The sequence below is a fragment of the Pteropus alecto genome, unplaced genomic scaffold (assembly GCF_000325575.1).
Source record: "Pteropus alecto unplaced genomic scaffold, ASM32557v1 scaffold311, whole genome shotgun sequence".
Classification (NCBI taxonomy): domain Eukaryota; kingdom Metazoa; phylum Chordata; class Mammalia; order Chiroptera; family Pteropodidae; genus Pteropus; species Pteropus alecto.
In genome coordinates this window covers 2,611,170-2,622,131 of record NW_006431916.1, presented here as the reverse complement: position 1 = coordinate 2,622,131, position 10,962 = coordinate 2,611,170, and the positions used below count along the sequence as shown (strand labels likewise).

The 10,962-nt window shown below is 34.7% G+C and overlaps 1 protein-coding gene across 9 annotated transcripts in view; it reads right to left on the bottom strand.

Annotated features, from left to right (window-relative positions):
* ATP13A3 (ATPase 13A3) overlaps positions 1–10,962 on the bottom strand; it is an 80,852-nt gene that overhangs the window by 5,998 nt on the left and 63,892 nt on the right. For 7 of the 9 annotated variants that reach the window (XM_025041955.1, XM_025041960.1, XM_025041958.1 and 4 more), the window contains 2 exons: positions 5,395–5,475; positions 3,802–3,891 (listed from right to left, as the gene is read on the bottom strand). In XM_025041955.1, coding sequence (XP_024897723.1) covers positions 3,802–3,891; positions 5,395–5,475 — 171 coding nt within the window. The remainder of the gene's footprint in view (positions 1–3,801; positions 3,892–5,394; positions 5,476–10,962) is intronic. The other 2 variants (XM_025041952.1, XM_025041949.1) reach the window with 1 other exon arrangement.

Here is a 10,962-nt window from a genome sequence, read left to right as displayed (position 1 = left end):
CCAGCAGAGAAACCACAACTTTCAAGATCTACAGCTAAAATTCTCCTGCTTCTTAGACCATTACAAGCTGTTCATTCTAGAACCCCAATGCCAGTTTACTCTCTGCCGTGTCTTTTAGGAAATTTTTCATGGGTAACATGTAAAACATAAGGCCATGCTTATAGGAAATGTTACTATGGTTCTATGGTTTTCATAAAAGTCTTCTTCCATACCAATCCTGAATATAAAACAAATAAAGACAATCACAATTAACATTCTATCTAATTAAGCTTGAATAATAAGTGGCATAAAGACTACAGCTAACACCTGGATTTTTTCCCCCAAAAGAAAAACAATCAGGCACAAATCCTCACGCAAGATCAAAGTATACGATGATACTGACTCTAGTTCCACATCTACTACTAAGCAGCCTTGGTTTATTGGACAGAAGACAGGCACAAATGCTTCTTAGTAAAAATATGCAGCGCAGATCTTCTCGAACAGGTGTAAAGCATTATAGAAAACCACAGATGATGGGGCCCTCCACTGAAGATTTTTCATTCAGTAGGTCATGAGTGAAGTTCAAAGCAGTTTTGAAGACTATCTTTGCTTGAAAATCTGATACATTAATATTATAGGAAAAAAACATTTAGCTACATAAAAGTTTCAACTTGGATTCATTGCAAATGGTTTAATTAACCTCTTTTAAACTTGATTCAGTGAAAATTTACTGAGGCCACTGAGCAGCAAAAAGAAAAACAATCACTATGGGAAATAAATTACTATTATGTAAAAAGAAATCCCCTTCCTGTATCTAAATTAGGTTAGCTGCATGAATGTTCAGTAAGCCAAAAAGAACATAGTATCTAAAATGTCTACTATTAAATGATACTTAAAAGTTTATTTCATCTTTAAAGAACAGATGGAAGCTTTCTGGTATAGAAATATTATAGACCTGGGTCCAGAAAGACCTGAATATGAATTCCAGTTCCTCATTTGTGAAAATTGAGAGAGACTAAAGCTATTTCTCTCTCTTAAAGTTGTAACAATTAGAGAGAATTTATACAAAATGCCTCACACAGTATCTACCATAAAAAGTAGGTATTGAAAACAGTAGCTACAGTTGTCTCCATTCTATCATTTGATTGTTATGTTAGTTTACAATCCGTATGGTCCCATATATATGAGGCAATGTGGCATAGTGAAAACACTCCTCTTGAAATCAGAAACCCTGGCTTTGGCTTCAACTCCTAATTATGCCGTTAATTAGATGCAAAACCTTGGCAAGTGGACTGAATGCTGTTTCTTCATGTACAAAATGAAGTTAGAAATACTTTAAGATCGAAGGATCCTGAAAGTGTATATAAAGTGCCTTGTAGATCAAATATTTTGGACATGGTTGCTAGAGATTTCTAAGTGAGATTCTCCACTTCCCAATTCATCTATCTGAGACCTAGACCTGGTCCAGGGTCTCTCTAGTTTTGAAACTTTCAACCCTACTCAATGGTCCCTGGCTATATAAGGTAAGGAAGGAAAAGAAGAAACAGGATTTTTCTTCTTCCAACATTAATCAAGTAGGTTAGGAGTTGCAGTCTGAGAAGACCTCATAGGATTCCTTGTAGAAAAGAGCACAGAATCGGCACATGTGGAACGGGAGTTCATGGTGAGGAAGAATTATGGCAGCCACAGAAGTCCTAAGTATAGCAGGCCACTCTCATCATTACTTTCTTTTTCACCTCATGGCAGGGTTTTTCAACCTTGGCACTACTGACATCTTGAATTAGATAGTCTCTGTTGTGAGGGGTTGTCCTGTGTTCTACTGCAGGATGTTTATTTAGTAGCATCCCTGGTCATTACCAACTACATGCCAGTAGCAAAACTGTCTAGCCCAAACTGCGACAACCAAAAATGTCTCCAGGTTATGCCAAATGTAACTAACTCATTAGCTTTTGAAGGGTCACAAATATGAACAATGACACCATGTTATACACAGAAATGTCAGAAGATGAAAGTACATCATCCTGTGCTAAGAGGTTATAACAACTGTCTTTTCTAAAGCCAATAATTTAAAAAATGCTTTCTTAATCATGACCATAGAAACTGAAGACTAAGATTCTTATCTAGTCAATGATTCTCAGAGCTGGTAAGCACACAGGGCATGATGCAGCAACCTAAGCTAGCGCACTCTCTACCACCTCTCAAACCCTAACACTTCAGAGGTAGGCTGTCACATGATGGATACGAACTCTTAAAAATAAGAGGACAGATAATTATTAATAAAATTTTTAGATAATAGAGATGAAGCAAATGATAGAATTTTCTGCTATTTAATTTTGGTTGAAAAGTAAAGAGAGATTTCTAATTCAAATATTTTAAAGATTTATGATACCTACTTTTGACTGAATCAGGGTATAACTCCTCTTCAGAACCTACAAATCCTGTTTAGATCAACAGTTGTGGAGATCTCCCTAGAAAAGCTGAAAACTCAATGTAAATGTTTTCCTTGGCCTGGGCCTTGCCAATACAAGTATTTCGTATGAGGACTGATGCTATGAGCCAAAATGAACACTTGAAGTAATGTAATGGATAACCAAAAAGGAAGAATATAGACACAGAGGAGATTTAGCTAAAGGACTTGAGCCCTTAATACAGCTTTGGTCACATACACGCTAGGGACAACTGTGTACTGCACTGCTTTGAGAAAAAGAAACTGAAACTGATTCCAGACTCGCCTCATCCTTACAAAACTATCACTATTCATAATAAAGCACTAGAAAAGGAAATGGCATTCTCCAAGACCTCTTATAAAGGGATTCTGTGATATTACGGTATGTATCATGTATCAAGGCTGCTACATTACCAAAATAAAGCTCAAGAATCTGCTACTTAGGTTAAAAAAAAAAAAAAGAGGCTAAAAATAAGTGGGTGTCCCAACTCAGTAATCAGAGGGAATACTCTTGAACTCTATAAGCTTCCCTATGGCTCAGGATGAGTAACAGGTTTAGACTTACAAATCTTTAGTAAAAGATTTAGAACACATCACCCACCTACAAACAAATGGGTAAGACAATGAGGAGGTGAGTCTTTGTATTGTCAAGTTCTCTATACTCAAAAAGCTATAGTTGTATGTATTCAATGGCATTGATTTAAAAAATAAGGCTAACCTATATTTTCTATTAAAACTGTATTTCAATATCCTAATACCAGGAAATGGAACTTTTCCATCTGATTCTCTTTTTATCACAGAGCTTGCATATCTTTCAAATAATAGGCTATTTAAAAGTCCAAAGTCATGGTTTGTATAAAAATGAACACTGTCACTCTGAAAATTTTTCTGAATGAGACACATATGTTGAGGAAAGCCAAAAAGCCACCTAAAATTAAGGCACAATAAGAAGAAATCAGGAATAATTCCTCAAAATTTTGACCTTTGGACTCTGGTCCATGAAGAAGTAATTCCCATTTCATAACTTTGTTTACATAAATCTCATTCAGCTTCTAATGAGACTCATGAAAACCCCCCCAAAATTTAAGCCAGACAGAAATGGAAAAATTAACTCTCACCACTGAGGACAAAATCTTTACACACACACAAGATAAGGATTGGAATGGAAAAGAGATTTATGAAATTTCTGAAGTCTCGAAAAGCCTGTAACAAAGGTTTGCCATGAATTTTCTAGGACTCCTCACAAGAAATGAAATGCGAGGCATAAGGAAAAAGGTTGAAGCAACACGCAACAGATCACCCCCCCTACAGAATGCAGACTACACAACTGAATGAGCCTAGGTATATGCGAAGAATCAAGAGTGCTGATTTCCAACCTGCGGTGGCTGTGTGGTGGTGAAGCGATATTCTCCTTGTCTGTCTCGACTGAACACAACTTTCCAAAGGACCATGTCAAGGCAGAAGTTCTGAGAGATAGTCCAGTGAGTTAAGAATTAAAAATGACTAAGTCATTCTTTATTAATGTGCACATTTAAAAAGAACACACAATGCTGAATCATTAGTGAAAAACATGATTTGATTTTCACATAGAGAATTTCAGTTAATATTGCAAAAAGACAAAGAATAACAGGACTTTTGTGACAAATATAAATCATCATTAAATTCTTGCTAAAATGGGACCTTTAAATTTTCCACAAAATATGACTTTTATATGAATTCTCAGGTCTTTCCCATATTAAAATAACGCTTATAATCTGAAATCTTAACAATGTGTTATTGCCACTGAATATATAAAATTCTATATGTATTTATAGCTATATCTATAAATCGATATGATTTCATCAGTCCAACACAAATATTTCTTTTGACAGTGAGCAAGAATAATAAATTATGAGAGATTGAGGATTCTCTATAGTTTGGTTTTTAAAAAACTTTTAAACATTTGAATGAAAAGATAAACTTATACTATAGAAAAAGGAAAGCTTTTAAAATACAGTACCTTGGATGTACTTTTTACTGGCCAGAAGATAGCAAAAATATATTCCACTGGGCAACTTAAAAAGATCAGTACAAGTACTATAATATCCATGCTGCCCATTATGGCCCAAATTTAAATACTGTCATCTTTTAGAAAGATAACAAATTAAGCATAATTTCCAAGTCTAGAACTATTATCACTAAAGTATATATTTCACAAACTACCTAATTTTAATGTAAAATCCTGCCCTATGAAACCCTTAACTTAAAAAATCACAATTGCATCTCCTTCTTCCATTTCATATATTGCTACTACAGGAGTGAATTACAGTAGTTCTGAGAAGACAAAATTATACTAATAGCAGCACATGAGAACTCAGTAGCTACTTTTATAGAAGCTGACCTAAAGGCACTCCTAATCAGAGAGTAATTATACAATGTACATGGATTAAAAAGCACTGAAGACTTCTAGAGGGAACTTAAAAGCAAATATCAAGGAAGAAGTTCCAGTAATCAATGCTAACATTGGATAAGTTCATAATGGTCATTATTTTCTACTCTCAAACACTCTATTATTAATATTTACTACATTCCATAGAGAAAGCCCCCCTCCCTTCCTTTCCTTAAATGAGAGATTTTACTATGTATCACAGGACTTGGGTGGTACCCTCCCACTGTGATTTCATGGTCACTGGTTTACTAGTTTATGGGCTGCCTGAGCACCAATCTTCCCTTTTTTCTACCAGTTACTAATTTTTGCTATCTCACTGCTTATTTTCTCCTAGGTATATGAGTGCAGTTGTCATATCCCTTATTATGACTACTATCAATTGATGGAAAATGTCAGAAGAAAAGGATAAATGAATTTAACTAAAATGAAACTGAAACTTTGTGGGCTTCCGTAATGTTACCTGTCCTCTTCCTCCATTATCATTAAATCACTAAAAATCCCAAAGCAACAAGGCAGCTATTTACTTATCTGAAGTGCTTACCTCCACCATGATAGATACAAAGGCATTGATAAGAACAATGATGAACATAGTTATGCGCCACTGATATGGTACACACACTATCTGTAAGACAAAAATTTTTAAGTTAAAATTGTATTATGTAGTTGATATTATAGCATGATATTATAACTTCCAAATTCACTGCATTCCTATTATATACCAAGCACCTTCACGTAGATTATCTACTCAATCTTCAATAGTAGCACAAGGTAGGTATTAAATCTACTTTTTGGAAAATAAAACTCAAAGTGTAAGTAACTTAAAGTTCAAAAAATATTAAAGTGGTTTAACTTAGAGCCAAATCCTATTCACTCAGATTCAATAGCCCATGCTCTACTAGATCATACATTTCTAACAAGTCCTTATTTTATAAATAAAATCTTGTCTTTAAACAATGAGGCAAATATTGATCTGTTACTCAAAACTCTATATTGTTACAAAGACAAATTCATAAAAGAACTAACTATACAAATCAACTTAAGAAATACAATCTAAGTTTTTGCTTTAAAATCTGTGACTAATTTCTAAGACCTAAAAAAAAGAAATCCCATTCACGTATTCATCCTTTTAGTCAGCAACTACTAAGTACTTAAGATACTGTGCTAGGTGCCAAGGAGTAATATGATCTAATATTTTAGAAAAACATCTGACTCCAGCAAGGAGAATCTGAGGGGTAAAGACTTCTATAGTGATCCAGGCAAAAGACAATGATAGCCTGAACTAGAGTGGTGAGTGGCATAATATGTATTATTTTGGTCTCTGTCCCTGGTTCCTGACACAGAGCTCCTAAAATTATTGTCATCTCCTGGGTGATGGAGGTGACAGGAGTGTCTTACACATAGGTTTTAAATCCCCTGAAATTTCTGGGTATCAGGAATGTTTTTTGTTCCAATGAGGCTACTCTTGGTGGATTTCTGGATAACTTCAGGATGGAGACTGCTCACCAGGAAGACTAGGCCATGATTAGAAGCTAGGAACTTTCAGCTCCACTCCCCCGTCCTCCAGGGAGGGGAGAAAGGCTGGAGATTGAGTTAATAATTGAGCATGCCTATGTGTTAAAGCCACCATTAAAAACTCCTAAACTATAGGATTTGGAGAGCTTCCCTGCTGGTCTACACATCTATGTGCTGGGAGGGTGGTGCATCCCAACTACACAAGGACAGAAGCTCCTATGCTCAGGACCCTTCCAGATCTTGGCCTATGTACCTCATTGTCTGCACCTTTATTATATTCTTTATAATAAAACAATAAACATAAGTGTTTTCTTGAGTTCTTTGAGCCATTAAAGCAATTATCAAACCTAAGAAAGGGGTTGTGGAAACCAATGTATAGCTGGTCACAAGTACAGGTGATGACTTGGGGCTTGCAATTGGTGTCTGAAGTTGTGGGGCAGTCTTGGGAGACTGAGCCCTTAACCTACAGAGTCAACACTAACTCCAGGTAGTTAATGTCAGAACTGAATTTCAAGATATCCAGTTGGTGTCAGAGAGTTGGAAAACTGATGTGGGAGCCACCCCCACATACTTGGTGTCAGAAGTGTTCTAAACAGAAGAAACAATAGTTTCCTTTTAGGTGACGAATAAGATTGGAGTAAAAAGAGAAACAGAGATTCAGAATAAGAAAACAGAGACTCTAGCCACAGACTGGCTATGAAAAGAGAAGGAATAGAAAAAGACACACATATACACTTCTGACTTGGATACCACACCAAGAAACAGACAACGCAGGGTTGAAGGAGAACCGATGAGCCTAGTTTTAAAAATGTTGAAGGAGGAAACTGATGGGTGAACCATGCAGATAATACTTATTATGGCAGTGGATATTCAGATCTAAAGCTCAATTGTGAGAGCTAGGCTAAGAGTGTAAAGCTGGGCATCTTCTACATGAAGGTGGCAACTACGAGTGAAGCCATGGCTTAAGATGAGATCACCAGATTGTATACAGTAAGATGAAGGATAATTACAGAAATGTATGAGACACTAACATTTAAGGAACAGGTAGAGGGTTTTGGAACCACAATGGAGAATGAGAATGAGAAGTCACAGAAGGAGGAAAAAAATCACAAGAGAGGAAAAAAATCACAAGAGAGCAAAGCATCACCAAATCCCAGGGGAAATAGCTCAAGAATGATGGCATGGCTAATTTGTCAAACACAGCTGAGGAGTCGAGTGAGACTAAAAAAACAAAATTTAAAGGAGACAAGTTCATTGGATTTTATAAGAAGGTTGTTAATTTCTTGGCAAGGGCAGTTTCATTAGACTGGCAGGTGTAGAATTCAGACTAGCTGATAAGTGTGTGGGAGGTGAACTGAATATAGCATTCTTTCAAGAAATAATTTGGCTGTGAAGACATGCATGTATGTCAAGAGAGAAATATATGTTGTGTTTTCTTTTCTGTGTGAAGTGTTTATTTAAATCCCTCAATGAAGCATGTGGAGAAATAGACACATTCATACACCACTTGTAAGATTATAAACTGTCATGCTCTTCAAAGTTCGATGACACAGTATTTATAAAAATTAAAATTCTAGATACCTTTTGACTAAGCAATTCTACTTCTGCACATTTAAACTTCTAAATATATATTTATCCTTCTTAAAGTGTGCAAAGATTTGCAATATAGCATTTTTAGAGTAGCAAAACACTGGAAACAACCTAAATACCCATTTAAATAGGAATAAATTATAGATAAGTCACTGAAGTTGAATAGTCATTCTATAAAGCTCACATAACTTTGCTATGCAAACTTCTCAGTTACATAGATAAAAGGAAAATGAAGTCTGATCTCACTCATGGAACTAGAAGCAAAAATCCTAAACAAAACCATAGCAAACCAAATCTAGAGGATATAAAAAAGAATGCATCATTGCAAATTAAATTTATTCTATGAAAGCAGTATTAGTTCAATATCTGAATACCAGTCAACTCTAATTTACCACATTCTCCAGGGAGAAAAACTGTGTAACCATTTCAACAGCTATACAAAAAGTATTAGATAAAATTAAAGATCTGTTTATGTTAACAACACTATAAAAGAAAGCTTCCTCAACCTGATAAGACAGTATGTACCAGAAACCTACAGCCCACAATATATCCAACGGTGAAATATTAAGGATACTCCTTTTAGAGTCAGGAACAAGGCAAGAATATCACAACCATTACAACCAACATTAATATGGTTAACAGACATGAAAAATACATACGAGGCATAAGTACTGAAATGTCAGAAACATTTGTTATTATTCATTGATAACTGTCTAAAACAGAAAACCCTAGAGAATCTAAAAATGTTAAGAATAAACTTTGACAAGGCTGCTGGATATGAGATGAATAGCCAAAATAACTATAAAGTTTACACCAGCATAAATGAATTAGAAAATGTAATTTTAAACAGATACTTATCACAGGAACAAAAAATATAATACTCCAGGAATATATCTAACAAAAATTTGTATAAAGACTTTCAGAAAGAAAATTGTCAGACTTTATTATAAATAGTCAAGAAGACCTAAAAAATGGAAAGAGTATAATTCACGGAAAGAGAAACTAAATCATTTCTCTCTCAGATTTATTCATAAACCCAGTGTAATCCTAATAAAAATTCCAAGAGGGCTTTTCCTGGCAATTGACAAGCTAAACTTAAAATACTATATATGAAGAAAGAAAAGTTCAAGAACATCCAAAAACAATCATGGTGAACTACTATGTGAGGTGAGGAGAGGGGTCCTGCCCAACCATATACCAATATTTCAGTAACCTGGACAATGCGGTACTGGCATAGAGAAAGACAAAGAAAACTAAAGAAGAAACTATAGTGCCCCTATTAGATCGATGGCCATATATGTGTAAAACTGAGAGGACAGAGATATATCACTGAAGGATCAGTGGGAAAAGATGAGACTTCAGTAAATAATGCTGAACTAAATGCGTATTCATGAAAAAAACAAAGAAATCTGATATCCATCTCAAAAGCTATATACAATATTAATTCCAGATGGATTTAAGACTATGAGTCTCTTTATAACCTGAGACAGACAAGTTTGCCAAACTAAGACATAAAAGGCACAGAACATATAGAAAAAAAAATGTTAAGCTTGACTTCTGTAAAATTATAAATTTATTTAAAGAAAGATATTATAAACAAAGCAAAGAACAAGCCACAAACTGAAAGAATATGTTTCACATATACAGTCAAATACATTAGGACCTCTTACAAATAAGAAAAAGACAAAATCCTAACAGACAAAAGGGGCAAAAAGCATGAATAGGAAATTCACAGAGGAAATAAAAATGGCTAATAAACATATGAAAAATGCTTGACCCCATTAGCAATTTAAAATTAATATAATTTGCAACTTAAAACCCATCATATAATATTTTACACCCACTAGACTAGTGTTAGCAATGATGTGTAACAATGGATCTCATACGCTAATGAAAGTATAAACTTACAATCACTGTGGAAATAACCTGGCATATCTGAGAAGGTCGAAATGTACATGCTCAAATTTATACTAGATTATGCTGGAGAAACCCTTTGCTGCTAGTGGTATAGCAAGGTAAACTGGGTGGTAGTAGAAGTAGTATTTTATCACTGACATTATTTAGAATTCCCAGCACCTGGTGATATTTAAGAGCAGATGGACTTTTAGTGGGCTTTATTGCTGTATTTAAATTCTCTACAGCAATGTATCACTCCCTTGTTGCTTAAAGCTGGGATGTACCACTCCCATCCCCACTCTCTGGTTCGCCATTACTCATTCCCATATACTAAGAGACACGTACAAGAATGTTCATAACAGCCCTGTTAATACAGGAAAAGATGATAAATAATCCAATTATTTATCAATGAAGAATAGAGAAATAAATTATAGCACAATTCTATAGTGGAATACTATATAGCAGTGAAAATGAAACGCATGTATTATCAACATGGATGAACCTTAGAAACAATGCTGATGGAAAAATGCAAGTCAGAAAAATACAGATAGCAAGATACTATTTTCATAAAGTTCAAAAGCAAGCAAAACTATTTTTTATCACTTCATACACATATAAGTACATAATGAAAAGTAAGACAACAAGGTAAAAAATTAGAATAGTAGTCCCCTCAAGGTGCTTGAAGAAAGGTACATGATGGACTCATGGGTGTTACTGTATTACTATTATGCTTAACTTAAATACGTGTGCATACTCTTTTGTATAAAACAAGTATATCATCATTCATAAAGCTTTTAAAAAAATATGGAGAACTCAATGGAGAGTGAAGATGAAGCAGCGTATGCAGACTACTTAGGAGACAGATCAAACAATAGGATCAAAGTTTTTTTATTTTTAAAGACCAAGGGACTTTTTTTTGTAAACAAAGGGAAATGGAACCAGAAGCAAAGAAGAAACAGGAAAGAAAAATAAAATAGCAGGTAGCATAAATAAAGCTGCTGTTTTAATTACATTCTTTATTCTTTTGGGGGGCATCTTTGGGTTAATGTAACGGCATCTTAGAAAATTCGGAAAGAAGAACATGGAAAAAAGAAACAGAGAATTGAGTCTC